The sequence below is a fragment of the Meles meles genome, chromosome 7 (genome assembly GCF_922984935.1).
Source record: "Meles meles chromosome 7, mMelMel3.1 paternal haplotype, whole genome shotgun sequence".
In the NCBI taxonomy this organism is placed as follows: Eukaryota; Metazoa; Chordata; class Mammalia; order Carnivora; family Mustelidae; genus Meles; species Meles meles.
The window spans coordinates 130,700,887-130,718,533 of NC_060072.1; the positions used below are offsets into that span (position 1 = coordinate 130,700,887).

General features: G+C 39.8%; 2 protein-coding genes across 2 annotated transcripts in view; both read right to left on the reverse strand.

Annotated features, from left to right (window-relative positions):
- Positions 1 to 17,647, reverse strand: part of NEBL (nebulette) — a 362,472-nt gene that overhangs the window by 48,080 nt on the left and 296,745 nt on the right. The gene's annotated exons all lie outside the window — the stretch shown is intronic.
- Positions 1 to 17,647, reverse strand: part of LOC123946206 (nebulette-like) — a 142,960-nt gene that overhangs the window by 14,636 nt on the left and 110,677 nt on the right. The window contains exons 15-19 of the mRNA XM_046011515.1: positions 12,811 to 12,921; positions 9,745 to 9,855; positions 7,307 to 7,417; positions 2,312 to 2,422; positions 2,030 to 2,140 (exon numbers count right to left, since the gene is read on the reverse strand). Of these exons, the coding sequence (XP_045867471.1) occupies positions 2,030 to 2,140; positions 2,312 to 2,422; positions 7,307 to 7,417; positions 9,745 to 9,855; positions 12,811 to 12,921 (555 nt within the window). The remainder of the gene's footprint in view (positions 1 to 2,029; positions 2,141 to 2,311; positions 2,423 to 7,306; positions 7,418 to 9,744; positions 9,856 to 12,810; positions 12,922 to 17,647) is intronic.

A 17,647-nucleotide genomic window follows, 5' to 3' on the forward strand; every position in this document is an offset into this window, starting at 1 on the left:
TGAATTCTCCAGTCCCCTGGTGATGTCCAAGAATTGCTTGTTGGTGTGGGGAAGCCTCCACGTACATGCATTGGAATTGGTGATCAGAACCCAGAAGAAACCTAGTCTTTCATGAGCAGCCCCAGCCCCTGTTCAAAGTAGCCCTATAGCTCCTACGAGTAACATGGCTGTCTATATGCACTATTTTTCACGCTTCCGGATTTGTGCTTTGTTTCCTACTTCTGAAAAAGATACATTTGTTTAATGGAAAGATACTAGTATTTCTGTAGTTGAGATTAAAAATCTCAATTTTCTGTGTACTAAATGTATTATTATAAGCTCTGGTACAACTCATCCATACCTTCAATGAGTACCCACGTTTATATAGTCATAGGTATGGTTCGAAATACACATTAACTCACTGAATCGATCCTACAAGCAGATGGTGTTACTATCTCCTCTTACAGATGGGGAAACTGAGACACTCGCTAAGAAGTGTCAGAGCCAGGATTCAACCCAGGCACTCTGGGTCCAAAGTCAGTGAAGTTAATCATTATGGCATACGCATGCTTGTCAGGAAAGGTAATTATTGTTCGTGTTGAGACTCAACACAGCATCATTATGATCTCATAAGTATCCCACTGTATCCTAAAATAATGAAAATTCCTTGAAGTTAGATGTGTCCTTCTGTCCCACACAAACAGAGCCACACTGTTAAGCTAAAGGCAGGAATGCTGATAACTCAGGCATCGCTTCCTATGGGAAGCCCTTACCTCTGGAGGGAGTGGCATATACCATGACGGCATATATCATGGTGGGTAATACTGGATTTGTGTGATTATCTGATTATTAAACTATGAGATTCGTTCCCCAACGGCAAAACCATGTCTAATTTTACACATAAGTGGGTGCTCAGAAAGTATTTACTGAATGAATGAATGAATGAATGAATGAGATTGACATTCCTGAGACAGTAACTTTTCTCCACAGACTCCTATGACTCTTTACTTGTAGGGTCATATCTATATTTTCATATCTATAATTTTAGTCACTTGATATAGTTAGAGCCAACTTCTCCAAGTTCAGGTGGCACCAGGAGACACTGAGGACAGATGGACCTGCATTTCAGGACCAGCCCACGGCTGTGTCATCTGAGGAGGCCGAGAAGCAGACAACTCCCTTGACATTTGACTCTGTCGTCTGGAGAGGCCCTTTAGAACCAGTTCAGATTCTGCTTCTGCTTTAATCGGAATTCTCACAAATTTGGTCAGATTTTGTTGAAAATCCTTTTCATTAAAAATCCCATTCATTAAATGCAATTCCTTTGTCAATTTTCTATCACCATTTTAATTTTTTCATTCCCCTTTACTGTTTTTTTCCCATTGGGATTCATTCTTTTCCTTGTAAATTTTATAGCGAAAACAATATTCCCTAATGAATTTTTTGCCCGGATCAGATTTTATCGATAACTTCTTCCATGAGATATATTCTTTTGTGGTTATATCCATATCCAGCTTTTCTAGAGCTTTTTTTCTACAAGTCTTTTGAGAGGATGTGTGACAGGTCACACTTGGAAAATTAAATTTTACCAAGAAGACAGTTCTTCTCTTAATTTTTAGTTAATGTGCAATTTCACCTTCCATCTTGCACAGTTTTATTCATTCTTCATTGGAGCTGACTATTTAGGGATAATATTCATTATTACTATGAGATGGTTAATAGACAAACTCATCTGTAATCTTTTCTCTCTAGTGTGAGCTCTGGATTCAAGAGTGCACTAGAGTCAAAAACTAAAAATAAAAAGGATCACAGTGTTGTTGGACTCAAACAGGGGAGCTCAGACATTCAATAACAGCCATTGAATTGAATTTACAGCAAATTTCCCTTTCATTAGTGAGTTTAATCAAGTTTGACCAATAGCTCCTAGAATAGAGTGCAGTGACTTTGAATACAGTGCCCTCCAAAAATACCAGTCTTAGAGACACACAAAGCACACGAGGACTGAAAATCAGAAAACGACATTCGGAGCCTCTTTACTCCCTCCACTAACCTGGCTGTAGATTTCCGATGCTCTCTTGGCTCGTAGTATGTCCAGGACGTCCATGCTCACTTGCATTCCTTTCCCCTTAATTTCATTTTCCAGATCTTTCTTATATTCTTTCTAAACGAACAGAAAATAATCTTCAGAGCTTCGCTTCTCCTTCCAGAGCAATGCTGATTGATATGTATGTGTTTGAATCTCAAGGCTACACGTACGAAAATGCCATTTATACTTTTTCTGTACCCAGTTCATCGTGTCTGTTGTAAACTTTGTATCTTGTGGGTTTCTCACCTGGCTGGCTATTTCCGATGCTTTCTTGGCTCTCTGGATATCAGGAGTGTCTGGGCCCACCTGCATGCCCTTCCCTCTTATTTCAGTCTCCAGATCTCTCTTATAGTCTTTCTGAAGAAAATAAAACATGCAGTGAGGGCTCCACAAGAATGTGGAAAACTGTTAACAACTGTGCTGGCATTTTACATCAAGATCATGGCTTTGGACTCTTATTTCGACAAAACTAGGAAGAGTTTTAAAACTTGTGGGAGGAACATGGCTTGGAGTGACTTATTCACAAGGGATCAGAAGGCTTCTGCCTACTAACCAGAATTAAGAAAGGAAACACAGTTAGCTAAAGAGGAAGTTTTTCTATTTCAGTATAATAAAATTGATCAGTTATTGGTTAACATATAACTCATTTGATGAGTATCAGTAGGATGTCTTTGCAAAATTGTCACTTTTTGCTCTGCAGTGAATAATTATTGCTGGTTGCTTCCTTGGAATCCAACCATTCTTCCCCCCGCCTCCCATTAGCTCCCTGCTTTGCCACTGGGCAACTCACGGCTCCCACATACTAGACCATTCAGCTTGGGTGAGGCTGACCCAAGTCAGGGGTCCTGTTGGGCTCACATAAATTTACCATTATACCCCATCCCTTGGGGTATGGGGTATAATCACAGTATGATTTGTGAAGTTCCATCCCTGTCCCTTCCAGATTTCCCCAGGGATGAGGAGGATTCTTCTTCCACACAAACTATCAAGAAGCTTTCCCTCTTCTTCTAGACATGGATGGAGAAAGAAGAAGCCCCAGGAGCTGCTAAGAACCTCTTTGAGAACAAAAGAAAGGCTGCCAGAGAACTGAAGATAGAGATGGAAACTCAATCACATTGTCTGAGGCCCAGAGCAAGCCCAGCCTAGGGCTTCCTCGACTGTCTAGTTCTAAGAACCATAAATTATCTGCTTATTTTGAGCAGCCTGAATTGAATTATGTGTTGCTTACAAAATAGTCACAATTACCCAGACACAACATGTCTCTAAGACTCGTCACATTTTAAAACTGATTATAAAAAATCGAGCAGGTTGTAGACTTAAATTATACACTTTTCAGTGTGTATGGATTCTTCAATGAAAAATTGTATTACAAGAAAAAAAACATTGCTGTATCTAATTACATTTCTTCTAAAACAGTTATTTCCGATTATGGTGACGTAGCCTAGATATGACATAATCTAGATTTGTAGTTTCCCTGCAATGGCGTAAATGTTGGCTTGCTTATTTGTGATATCTTATATTTTAAAAGGTATAAACGAAGATCTCAATCTCAGAAAAATATATTTTTTCCTATCTTCTACTCGTAACTCTGCTTATTTTCACTGACTTGGAGTCTCAGTTTCACTTTTCTGAATACAATTTAAATAATAGCATTTAACCTTCAAAATCATAATATTCCATTATTACTATGTGTATTAAAAAAAAAATTTCTAGTAAGCCTCTAAGGCCCCCAAACAAAGCACCTCATTTGAAGGACAATGTATGTAGAAAATGAGGCACTAATCATAGACAGCCACCAAGGTCCCAGGGTAGAAGTATGTCATTTAATTTTGCAACATGAATGTGCAAATCTAAAAGCAACCTCAAGCACATCAATAGATTACATAGGACACTAGTTACATCATTTACATACTAATGTATAATAAAACACCCTAAAACTCTGAAGGCTTAAAAAAAACATGATGGCACCTATATTCCAAGAAGACAAGCCTCAGTGCACAAGAGTTTTATAGGCTCTGCCTGAGTCATGTTTGCTAATCTCCTATTGGCTAAAGAAAGTCACATGGTCAATTCCATAGGTTCTGGAGGGTTTAACTATTGGAAGTGATTCATGTAACAATATATACCACATTAATTTCCTTGAAAAGTTAAGCCTTGAAAGTCCCAAAGTTTGGTTAAAGTGGATGCGAGAACCTAGCAACTGAGCAAAATGGGACATGGCTAGGATTACATACAAATGAGACCTTTGGATTGCAAAGATAACAGCACAGCTATAATCATGATGTATATATAACCACAGGACAGCTGACTCCCCTAGGCCTTTCTTTCCCCTAGCTTCTCAAGAACTAGCAGACATTCCTAAGCTACACACCGAAATTGAAAGCAACATATCATTGAATAAAACAAATCTATACCATTTAAGGAAAGACATGACATTCCAACGTTTCATGAAAGGAATGTGTCTTAGAGGCCTGTTCTTAGATAAAAGTGTGAAATGCATAATTTGTAGTCTTTCCACATTGTTCTCTCCATGGAAAGGATGCCTTCTTTTGGCTTCAACTCTCGGGCTGATTTTGAAGCCTTTTCTCCAGCCTCGAATTCCTCACTCCCAACCCCTTACTCCAAGCCAGTACCTTGAACTAACACTGGATATTGCCCCCTCCTAATAATAAGAAGCATTTCAGAGAAATATAAGGAATAGTTTGATAGTTTCAAGTAGCTAGTTCCTTGGAATCCCAACATTACAAAGTACCGTCACATCTAAGGAATGAATAACTAGAAAGAACTGGGCAGAGACCAGGGAAAGAACTTTCCAGAAGAAAACAGCACTGTGCAGAGACAGCAAGTCTGTGAGGCTGGAGCACAGTCATAATGGGCAAGGGAAGAGGGGAATGAGATGAGAATGGCAGAAGAGGGGCTCTGAATGCAGGAGCAAGGAGTGAGGCATTTATACTGGACATAACTGGAAACCATTGGAGAGTTCTAAGTAGTGAGACTAACATAATTTAACGTAATTCTTCAAGGATGGTTCTGGCTGTTGGGTCAAGAATGGCTATGAAGAGGGATAATGGAAGCCACTGCAGGGATCCAGATGACAAACGAGGTAGCTTGGACTAGGGTGGAGAGAAGTAGATGGATTTAGAAATCATTTTGGGGGCAGAGTCAATAAAAGTTGTTGATGAGAAGAATCCAAGTGACTTCGGAGATCTCACTGATGCCATTTGCTAAGAAGGGAGTGGAAAAGGAAAGCAGATCTGGGGAAAAATTAAGCCTTCTGGTTTTATCGTGTTAATATTGAGATCCTGTTACTACATTTTACATGTCATTTACATGTGGTAATGCCTATGAGACATCAAAAGGTAAATAGTTACATATTCACATCCAAGTTATGAAACAATTTTTCTATAAGAATAAGGTAGAACTATATGAAGTAATATGGAAAAAGGCCTATAATATTAAGTGAGAAAACCAAGTACGGAAGAAAATACATGGTATTTAAGGACTTTTTAAGTCTATGTGTACGTAAGTGTTATGTTTATCTATATACACATAAAAATAGATCCAGAAGGTTCTACAACAAATCTGCAACAATGGTTATATTTCAGGAGAATGGAAGGAGGGGTCAAGTCAAAGGAGGTTTTTCAAGGACCTGTTCAGCATGCATCTCCCCAACTCTCTCATTCCTAAATAAAACCTCCATTGCTCAAGTCTCCTATGTCATCTCCAGATCCTTTTTCCAAACCAGTTATGACCCTTCCATTCCCTGGCCAGTCTCTAACCCTGGGGATATAAGCAGATCCCAACGCAGCAGCAGACTGGAGGGCATTTAATCAGCTCCCTCTCGTCCTCCAGATTTCCTGCTGGGAGTCAGCCCTGAGCCGGCTCCTCCTAACTGCAAACACATTACATTACAGCTCTCAGAGTAGCCCCACTGAAACACCCCCCAATCAGCCTTGAGGTAAGTGGGCAGCACTCCTCAGCCTGCTCCCCAATATTCTCTTCACAAATGTTTCTCACAAAATCAGCTCTTCCCAAATACCCTCTAACTCCAGTGACACTCGTACATTCTCGAAATTACTGGAGGAGTTCAAGAGGTATGGAATTGGTTCTGGGGTATTGCCTTCAAAAAACTACACATTTATGGTCTGGCTCCGACAACGTTGTTATCTGTTCTCTATCACATCATAGCCTCGAAGCCAAAACTTCTAAATTAATATCCTGTCATTACATGCATTACATGAAGAGGAAAATATTAGATGAAAGAACACGGTCATTCAGGATATAGAACACTTCAATCCGAAATGCTAACGCAGTAGGAATTTCCGGTGATGAGGTCAATGGGGTATTTTCAGAACGTGCAACGAAATCATACAGAAATGGTTATCACTGTCAGGCTAGAGTCTCAATATGTGATTTTCAAGGTCTGTTCGGAAAGTGGGAAACACAGATGCATGGAGAGGCACATGACCTATCCTTAAAGAAAGCATAGCATGGGGCACCTGGGTGGCTCAGTGGATTAAGCCGCTGCCTTCGGCTCAGGTCATGATCTCAGGGTCCTGGGATCGAGCCCCGCATTGGGCTCTCTGCTCCGCAGGGAGCCTGCTTCCTCCTCTCTCTCTGCCTGCCTCTCTGCCTACTTGTGATCTCTCTCTCTGTCAAATAAATAAATAAAATCTTAAAAAAAAAAAAGAAAGAAAGCATAGCATGAAAACATTTATTGTAGCCCAGATGAATGTGAAATTTGCTGCATTCCAAGGATAAGATAAGAAAGAGGGGGTGTGTGTTTGTGTGTGTGTTCTATTAAAATGCCTTCCCCCTAGTTTTCTTTGATATCTTTAAAGGAAATGAGTAAAGCAGAAACTAAACATTTTCTTTTTTTTTTTTTTAATTTGGAATGGTCTCCATTCCAAACTTTTAAACTAGTCACAAAGCTTTGGGGAACTCCATGTACTAATCGGGAGGTTAATACGACTTGCGAAGTTCCAAGTACAGGGTTTTTTTTAGGGTTTTATTTATGTATTTGACAGAGAGAGAGAGACAGCGAGAGAGGGAACACAAGCAGGGGGAGTGGGAGAGGGAGAAAGAAGCAGGCTTCCTGCTGAGCAGGGAGCCTGATGCGGGACTCAACTCCAAGACTCTGGGATCATTAGTTGAGCCAAAGGCAGAGGCTTAATGACTAACCCACCCAGGAACCCCCTGAAACACAGGTTTTAAGACATCTGCACCATCCACTCGACTAACCTGACTAGCTATCTCTGCAGCTTTTTTGGCATGTTGTATTTGAAGGGTGTCGGTGCTAACTTGCATCCCCTTCCCTTTAATTTTTGACTCCAGGTCTTTCTTATATTCTTTCTGTAAAAAAAAAAAAAAAAGCAACATTTTATATTATTCAGACACTCTAAGGACAAACCTGTATCTATAATCAATGATACCAAAAAATTGCTGAACATATTTTAAAAAAAAGAAGAAAACACATTTTACTTTGTACTATGAAATGATCACCTAGAACTAAGTTTTCTGGACTGCTTAGAAGGGTATCACCCTTCTCACTGGAGAAGGGTATGTGAAGCTGTGAGGCTTTTACTATACATGCTGAGAAGCTTCACTGACAACTGTGTTAGGGGCTGGGGGATAGGAAGGCAGGTTTCGATGAGTTGATGCCATAGAAAGAAGGTTGATTTGGAGGCCAGAGCACTCAATTGCTGTGTGACACTGGGAATGTGTAACATTTCTGGTTTACTCATCTGCAAAATGGGGGCAATAATTCCTCCATGCACCAGCCGTCCGAGGAGCAATGAGACAGCATATAACATAGAACTCAGCACATAGTAGGTGTTCAATAACTGATAGCTTCTTTCTGTCTTTTACTCCTATACTTGTAGGCTAAGGCTGACTTACTGCTGCTCCTGCCCCCATCGTGCCATGCAGCTGTATCTAGACGGACTCCGCCATCGAGAGTCTAAAATGATTTTGCCAGGTATTACCGACAAGTGATTACAAGATCTACCTCTGAAGGTGGACTGTACATGTCACCACCATAACAGAAGAATCTGTACAGAATTACTAACTTAGGGCTATGTGGTGTCAATATTAGCCAAAGACATCATAGTGGTTTTCAATTCTTTAATTCAGTTAAAGAACACGGATATGGCCAAAGATGATTATAAATTTTTTTAAACACATAACAATTTTGAATCTTTTTTTAAAGATTTTTTATTTATTTATTTGAGATTGAGAGAGAGAGAGAAAGAGAGAGAGAGAGTGAGCAGGGGTCAGGGAGAAGGAGAAGCAGGCTCCCTGCTGAACAGGGAGCTCAAAATGGGGCTTGATCCCAGGACTTCAGGATTGTGACCTGAGCTGAAGGTAGACACTTAATCGACCAAGCCACCCAGGCAAACCTTGAATCTTTTACACTTAGAATGCAATCAAACTACCAAGGAGTGACCATGAGAATGATATCATTATACTCCTCTGCCCCAGACACAATGATTAGGGCGGAAGTAGACACAGGATAGAAGCTGATCCAGTGAGATTCAATCCTAGGACCTTAGCTGTAAATATAAGAAACAGATGTTCAGGGGCACCTGGGTGGCTCAGTTGGTTAAGCGTCTCCCTTTGGCTCAGGTCATGATCTCAGAGTCCTGGGATCGAGCCCTGCATCGGGTTCCCTGCTCAGCAGTGAGCCTGCTTCTTCTTCTCGTACTTCCCCTCTTTGTGTTCCCTCTCTCGGTGTTTCTCTCTGTCAGATGATAAATAAAATCTTTAAAAAAAAGAAAGAAAGAAAGAAACAGATGCTCAGTTCCTATTGGGATTACTGGAATGGATAGGAGTTATCCTACTGTTAGGATGAGCCATCACTTGGAGATAGCTTCCCAAGGTTGAAGCAATAGAGAAGACAACAGAACTGAGAGAGGAAGGAAGAGAGACGTCTTTTGGATTCCAACCTGAAGGAAACTTGACTTCCGACTTCTCTTTTCATAAGCCAGAACATTCCCTTTGTTGCTTCACCCGGTTTGAGTTGGGTTCCTGTCATCTGCAGCCTGACTATAGGGTCACCATCATGATGATTACCTCAGTTTATGAACCTATGCAGACACAACTTTCCATTTCTCATTGCTCAGTTCAGCTAGATTCTCCTCAAAGTGCAGAGCCATTATCTGATACCAAAGTAATGACATAACACAAGGATGAAAGGACCGAGCTCTTCAGGGGCATTTCATTCCTTCCCACAAAGTCCGTGTAAAGTGAGCAAAGTCACTCTCACTTCATAAAGAGCTTTATGTGGGCTCACTGAGCAGTGGGGGCATGGTGTGGTGGCTCCGTTGGTAGAGAGCGGGAAAGCCCGTGACCTGCACCACAGTAACTGACAGAGCTTGGTAACACACGTTCCCAATCCTCAGCTTTTAACTTCCTTAAAAAATCAAATTGAATCTCCTATAATTATTCTAGTTTATTAAACACATTTTTTTCTGCAAGGGGGAAATGGTCATTTTTCTCATACCATATAGAAAGGAGATGGTGAATATCTTTTTTTTTTTCTTTAATTCCTTGACTGGAAAATGACTACTAGGAATAGCTACTTATCATCACCTGGCACATATAAATCTTTGAAAAAGATTTACAGACAAGGAAGTCAGCTGAAATTCATACATTTTCAGTTGCTAAATAAATACACTTACCTCACTAGCCATTTCAGATGCACGTTTTGCTCTTTGAATATCAAGAACGTCTGGGTTAAGTTCCATTCCTTTGCCTCTTATTTCATTTTCCAGATCTTTCTTATATTCCTTCTATGAGACAAGAACATTACAGTTCAAAATTTCTGGGACACCCTTTAATTGATATACCATTCACATGCTTTCTGGAGACCAAAGAAAGGAGAAAATATTTCTAGGAAGTTATGAATCAGACTCCTGAGTATTTATGCTCCTAATTTTCTACAGAGACTCTATTTTCTCTTTTAGTCATGTTTAGAGTGGCTTCCAATTTTATCAGGATTTTCCCTTTCATCCTGACTTCCAGTATATTTGGTACCATATTGGTGCCATATTTTAAAAAGATGTCTTCCTTTTAAGTGGTGAGGAAGATCTTAGGAATGGATGCTTCTTATTAATTATTTGAAGTATTTCTTTGAAAGCTGTCTATAAAATATGAATCACCAAAAGACCATAGTTGAAAAAGAATTGAAAATTACAAAATCAAAAGGATTGATGTAGCCAAAGTTTAAAAAAAATCAACTTTATTCAGATTCATAAAACCAAATAATTTCCTACAGATTGATAATACATAGTTTGAATGTCATCCATTTTAATATTAGATTTTAAGTAGATCCAAATGTCTCTACTAATACTCATATATAACTTGAGGTTTTTGTTCTGCTAATGAATTTCTTTTTTTTTCTAGTAAATGTATTATGAAAACAATATATATCTTGATCCAATTCAACTGAGTTGCACTTATGACTAACTTGCCAGATAAAAGATGTGGCTTCCTTTAATAATAAGAAGTTATATTCCAGTAAATTCTAGGGTTCATTAGATGTTATTTTCTCTTTGTCCAGTATAATTAAATTAGCTAGTCCTCTGCTTAACTAATAGTCTACAAGACATTGCAATGACCTGAATGTAATTTTGGAAAGAGCTCTGGAGTCAAATGACCTGGATGAAAGTCAGAATCCTTTCACTTGTTTGGACACGTGACCTTCAAAAGACTTTAAGTAACTGAGCCTTGATTTATACACACACAGGCAAAATGAAAATAAAAATACTTATTATACTGATGTTAAAGGGCAACTGGGGGAATCAAATGAAATGGAAGTATAAAACAATACTTTGAACATTCTAAATGGCAATATAAATGTAAAAACCATAATAAAGTAAAAAATGCAAAGACAATTTAAAGCTAAATGCATATACTTAGAAAGAAAAGTTTTAATTTCATTAAGTCACTGAGAGTTCCTTTTTTAAAATTAGGCTTCTTTAAAATTGAATTAAAAGATTTTTAATCACAGTCTTATGGGTCTTTTACTGTCCTGATGCAAACATTCTGAATCAATACACCTAAAATAAGATTCTTTCAAAAAGAGAAATTAAAGAGAAAGTCAATGTCATTTATGGACCTTAAACTGGATCTAACATTGTCATTTGCATGTAAATGATAAAAGAGAGTCTCCTTTCAAAGTTTCATATAAACAGTGCATATTTTGTAAAGGAAAGACAATAGCAGGAAGTGGCCATTTGATTAGACTTCGACTTCAAAAAGTTCGAGACGAACTAGGAGTGAGAAAATGTAGGACAGCAAAAGCCCTCTTGCATAAACCATATGCCCATTTCAGCCCAATATACTTTACAAAAGCGAGGCACATTAAATTTCTAAAAGCAGTTAAACGGTAAAGGCCAGTTGGCATTCAGTTATTAAGGAAGTTCATGTACAGAATCATACTCGAATTTATTTCACTGATTTAAGATATTTCTTTCAGGAATAGTTTCTTCAGTTCAAAATTCAGGGTGAAAAGTTCTGTAATAATTCCCCTTATATGTACAGAGACTCTATTTAAACAGGGAGTTAAAAGAGCTCCAAGTTGGGGCGCCTGGGTGGCTCAGTGGGTTAAGCCTCTGCCTTCGGCTCAGGTCATGACCTCAGGGTCCTGGGATTGAGCCCCGCATCAGGCTCTCTGCTCAGCAGGGAGCCTACTTCCTCCCTCCCTCTCTGACTGTCTCTGCCTACTTGTGATCTCCGTGTCTCTGTTAAATAAACAATAAAATCTCAAAAAAAAAAAAAAGAGCTCCGAGTTACTTTTCAGCCACTAAAAAAAAAGAAGAAGAAAAAGAAAAAGAAACTTTGAAAGGGATGGACTATGAGCATGATGTTTTGGTTTTTTTTTTAAGATTTTATTTATTTATTTGACAGAGAGAGATACAAGTAGGCAGAGAGGCAGGCAGAGAGAGTGAGAGGGAAGCAGGCTCCCTGCCGAGCAGAGAGCCCGATACGGGACTTGATCCCAGGACCCTGAGATCATGACCTGAGCCAAAGGCAGCGGCCTAAACCACTGAGCCACCCAGGTGCCTGAGCATGATGTTTTTTAATTGCTGGTTTGAAGACCTTAATGTTCAGCAAATGTAATACATCGAGAGCCAAAATGCACCAAGTTAGGGGGCAGGGGAGCAGATTCCTGCTGAGAGTAAAATGAAAAATCAATGTGAGTTCTTATGTTCTCTATGCTAAATATTTTCCCCCCTTAGAACACAATCCACTCAGAAACAATGTGTCATTTATCCAGACCTTCACATCCAAGCCTCTCATTTCTGATGATCAGATGTCCTGAGAATGCTTCAGGAGAGTTGCAGAAAACACTGGTTCTAAAATGCATTTTTGAACAACTAAATTTGAAAGAATTAAGTTTGCCTCACCCATAGTCAGAATTTAAAAAAACCAAAAACAAAACAAAAAACACAAACAAATAAAACTGCTATAAAACTGTTTACAGAGCTTCTGAGGTACAAACACAGAATCAGAATATTTTCCAAGTTTTTCCAGAAACCCTAGGTGATTTCTTCCCCCAACTTTAAATGGAAATGTGAACACACACTTTAATGAAAATGAAAAACTCTGTTCATAAAAGTCAAAGTGAGAGAAAGAGGAATAGATTAACATCTCAGTTAGTAGGGAATTTTGGAGTAAATATTTCCTGGGTTATTTCTTTAGTTTTCTTTCACAATATTTAATAGTAAATCACAAGATCCTACCTCTTTCAGAAGGTTGGTGATGTACTTTACATGTAAGAATTCTGGAGTCTTGTCTAAATCCAGTGATGACCTTCCTTTAATCTCCTTCTCAAAATCCTCTCTGTAAACTTTCTGTTAAATAAGACCACATAATTTGAAATTTAGAAAATACTCATCACTGTTGGAAAGGTATCGGAACAAGAGTTCCCAGAACAAAACTGAGGTTTGCTTTACATAATTCTACCACCTCGGAGTCTTCATAGCCACAAGGAAATCACTCCAAATTTACTGTAAATTTTAGAATTCTACCAAACAGAAGCAGAATCATCAAGGACCAGCTGCCTCTGCGAAAGCACTCAGAGTGATGCTGCTTAACACCTTATCAAACTGTCACTATTTGACTCCAGCCCGATTGGAGAGGAAAGCCAATAAAGTTGGTTATTTGAGAATCCCCGGACTGGTTCATTCTTAACGGAGTGGATCCATCCACTGGAAGAAAGTCTGGCCGCATGGAAAGCCATTCAAAGCATAGGAGCATAAATGTTGAGGTTCTCGTCACCCCTTTCACTGAGAGCCTTTTGTGAACGTGGCAAAGACCATCCCATGCTCCAACTTTCATGTCTTCCTTTAATGATTTTGGCCCTGAAACTGTTTCTCTACCATCTACAAATTAAGGTATACTGTGAGGAGTCTTATCTTCAACCCGATAAATTGTTCTCTAGGAAAGAGTTCTCAACTAGGAATGGAAAGGGGCAGATGGTGACTGTGGAGGGCGGACATCCACACCCCCAACCTGCCCCTTTGACATTCTCAGCCACCCTTTGGCTCAGAGTCCCTCAGTTCCAGCATTTGACCTATGGATTTGAAAGCCAATAGTAACTCTAACCTTAGGACTGTAAAAACAGTCTCTCTAAATAACAAACATCTCCATCCATGTGGAATATTTTTTTTAATTAATTAATTTATTTTTATTTGCTTATTTACAGCATAACAGTGTTCATTGTTCTGGCATCACACCCAGTGCTCCATGCAGTACGTGCCCTCCCTATTACCCACCACCTGGTTCCTCAACCTCCCACCACACCCCACCCCCTCCCGCTGCCCCTTCATAACCCTCTGGTTGTTTTTCAGAGTCCACAGTCTCTCATGGTTCATCTCCCCTTCCAGTTTCCCTCAACTCCCTCTCCTCTCCATCTCCCCATGTCCTCCATGTTATTTGTTATGCTCCACAAATAAGTGAGACCATATGATACTTGACTCTCTCTGCTTGACTTATTTCGCTCAGCATAATTTCTTCCAGTCCCGTCCATGTTGCTACAAAAGTTGGGTATTCGTCCTTTCTGATGGAGGCATAATACTCCATTGTGTATATGGACCACATCTTCCTTATCCATTCATCCGTTGAAGGGCATCTTGGTTCTTTCCACAGTTTGGCGACCGTAGCCATTGCTGCAATAAACATTGGGGTACAAATGGCCCTTCTTTTCACTACATCTGTATCTTTGGGGTAAATACCCAGCAGTGCAATTGCAGGGTCATAGGGAAGCTCTATTTTTAATTTCTTCAGGAATCTCCACACTGTTCTCCAAAGTGGCTGCACTAACTTGCATTCCCACCAACAGTGTAAGAGGGTTCCCCTTTCTCCACATCCTCTCCAGCACACGTTGTTTCCTGTCTTGCTAATTTTGGCCATTCTAACTGGTGTTAGGTGGTATCTCAATGTTGTTTTAATTTGAATCTCCCTGATGGCTAGTGATGATGAACATTTTTTCATGTGTCTGATAGCCATTTGTATGTCTTCGTTGGAGAAGTGTCTATTCATATCTTCTGCCCATTTTTTGATATGATTATCTGTTTTGTGTGTGTTGAGTTTGAGAAGTTCTTTGTAGATCCTGGATATCAACCTTTTGTCTGTACTGTCATTTGCAAATATCTTCTCCCATTCCGTGGGTTGCCTCTTTGTTTTGTTGACTGTTTCCTTTGCTGTGCAGAAGCTTTTGATCTTGATGAAGTCCCAAAAGTTCATTTTTGCTTTTGTTTCCTTATCCATGTGGAATATTTATCGGACACACAAAAGCCTATATTTTACCAGCTAAGTGTTTTACTCAAATTGCATCACAAAGATAATAAAAATAAATTCTACAAGAGAGTGTTATTAATGCAAAACAAAAGGCCATTTCTGGGTTCATAATCTACCTATTACAGAATTAGGTAATTGTGTAAAGAAATTCTCCCAAACCGTGAGGGACGATCAGAGAGGTGGTTGTCACCTCTCCATTTATGTCACATACAACTATTTAACGAATGATCTGTGGAAAGCCACAGGGAAAAAAAAAAAAAAAAAGGTCACAAGAGATGTCCTGGAAACACTAAAATTTAACAAAGTGATTAATAAGTTGCACTGAGAACATTCTGAGTTAAAGGAACTACAGATATTCCCAAAGAACAATGAGAAACCGCCCTCTTCTTTATGTGGAACTAACTGAAGTTATACAGTTATAAGGCTGAAGCTAGGGTAGTTCCAGGCCAAAAGTGTCTTTTTAAAAAAGCAAAAATAAAAATTTTTATATATTTATTTATTTCAGATAATCCACTTCAAAAAGCCCTTCTCCAGTGAAAAAATTTATTTTGCTGAAATAAGTCATTAAGGGAGGTTGATTGACTGGAAGACAAACAAACAAACAAAACTTTAGTATATTTTTTTATGAAACAGAAGACAAGGGGCGCCTGGGTGGCTCAGTGGGTTAAGCCTCTGCCTTCGGCTCAGGTCATGATCTCAGGGTCCTGGGATCGAGTCCCACATCGGGCTCTCTGCTCAGCAGCGAGTCTGCTTCCCTCTCTCTCTCTGCCTGCCTCTCTGTCTACTTGTGATCTCTGTCTGTCAAATAAATAAATAAAATCTTTAAAAAAAAAAAAAAGAAACAGAAGACAAAGAAATTTTCAAAGCCAGATTTGGAGATTTCTTCTAGAAAACATACTGATTAAACCTCTATCTGGCATTCCAAGAAAAGTGAGAGAAGCATAATTACAGGCCTAACAGAAACATGAGTGACCACCCCCGACATCATAAACACGTAGCTTTACCCAGAGAAGGCTCAAGAAACTCATCGTCAAGCTTACCGCGTAGAAATAAAAAGCATCTGTAACCCAGATGTTTCTCTCCGTGTCCACTTCATTGGTACTATATCTAAAGGCATCTTTCACATCAACCTCGGTCTAACTATGATTTTTAGATATTTTATGTTTCTAGCCTTCATAGTATAAATTTGGTCCAAAAACATTTTCTATTGAAAGGTTTCTCTCTCCTCAAGTCCTGCTGAGCAGAAACACAACTGCTGAGGCTAAATATCTAATAGCCAGAGGCTATAATTAAAGGGAAAACATGTGTCAGCCCCTGCAAAGGATAATTTCCCCTTAGCGACAATACCAGAAATCAGAATAGCAAAAATTGAAAGCCAATATTATCAAAAGGCCCACATAGTCCCCCATGTAAGCGAATACCGTAGCATATAATAAATACATTACTATAGTTAAACCTTAAAGCTGTTGGCACCTGATGTCAAAACAGCCAACCAGAAGGAATTGATTAGTTCATTTGACTGATTTGGGGTGGGTTGTTTTTTTTGTTTTGTCTTGTTTTGTTTTGTTTTCAGTTGTCGACATTTTATTTTCCTTTTGTACCATGTAGGCATAGCAATGGTAAAAGCAAAGCGCTGGTTCTCAGATTTCCAAGATCAGCACCAGAAAACATGCCTATGTAGAAACAACAGCACTTTTTCAGAAGGTATTTTGAAGGCCCTGTCGACTGTATAGTGAAATTTGGTCTTGGGGCATCTTCCGCTTTCGAGGGTCTATCCCCAGTAGAAAAAAAAATCAGCTGAGCATTTCATATAAAGAAAAACAACTTGGTCTACTTCGCCCACTGAATCTCTGAGAAGCAGATTATCTATATATTTTGGGCTTGTTTGTTTGTTTAAATCCATCTGGTTTTTATGACTTTAAGTTAGGGGACCAGTCGTTTTCTTCAATGAGTCTGTGTTTCTCAAAGTATGGTCGCGGAACCACTGACATCAGAAGCTCCAGGGATATTGTTAAATATGATTCCCAATCTCCACTGGCAGACTCAGGGAGGACCTCCTGAGGCAGCGGCATAGGTATGTGCATTCCCGACATGCTTCCCTGAGACTTACCACAGATAGTCTGAGTACTGGAGCCATGAGGAGAAAGAAAGGGAGGGAAAAGACGGTCTTCCAAAGAGAAAGTACAGAGAGGATCAAAGAGAGGGAAACATGTCCCTCTATGAATAAGACGAGAAGATGTAGTCCAAACACCTGAATAATAACAGCCTGGGGCTGGCCGGAAGAAGAAAGAAAGCCCAATCTGAAGGCGCTGGTCTTCTCCTTGAAGGATGACGCATGACTGTCAGTTGAGAGCCAGGTGACAACTGACACAGGCCACAAGTTCTGGAGGCTCCACCAGGAGGCTCAACCCAGAGGCTGCCTTCCAGCTCCCCACCTGGGAACGGCACAGAACTCTGCATACTATTCTCGAAATGCAGAAAAGGTGATATGGACTGAATGTCCATGTCACCCCAAAATTTTTATGTGGAAACCCCACCCCACCCTCAAAGTGATGCATGCATTTGGAGTTGGGGCCTTTGGAAAGTGATTAGGACAGAGGAGGTCATGGGGGTGGAGCCCTCGTGATGGGGTTAGTGCCCTCAAACTCGTCACAAGAGACTTTGCTTCCTCTCTGCTATCCCTCCATGTGAGGACACAGTGAGAAGGCTGCGAGAAGGCACCCTAAAGATGGTCTCTCCGGAATCCTGACCTGCTGGCACCCTGATCTTGGACCTCCA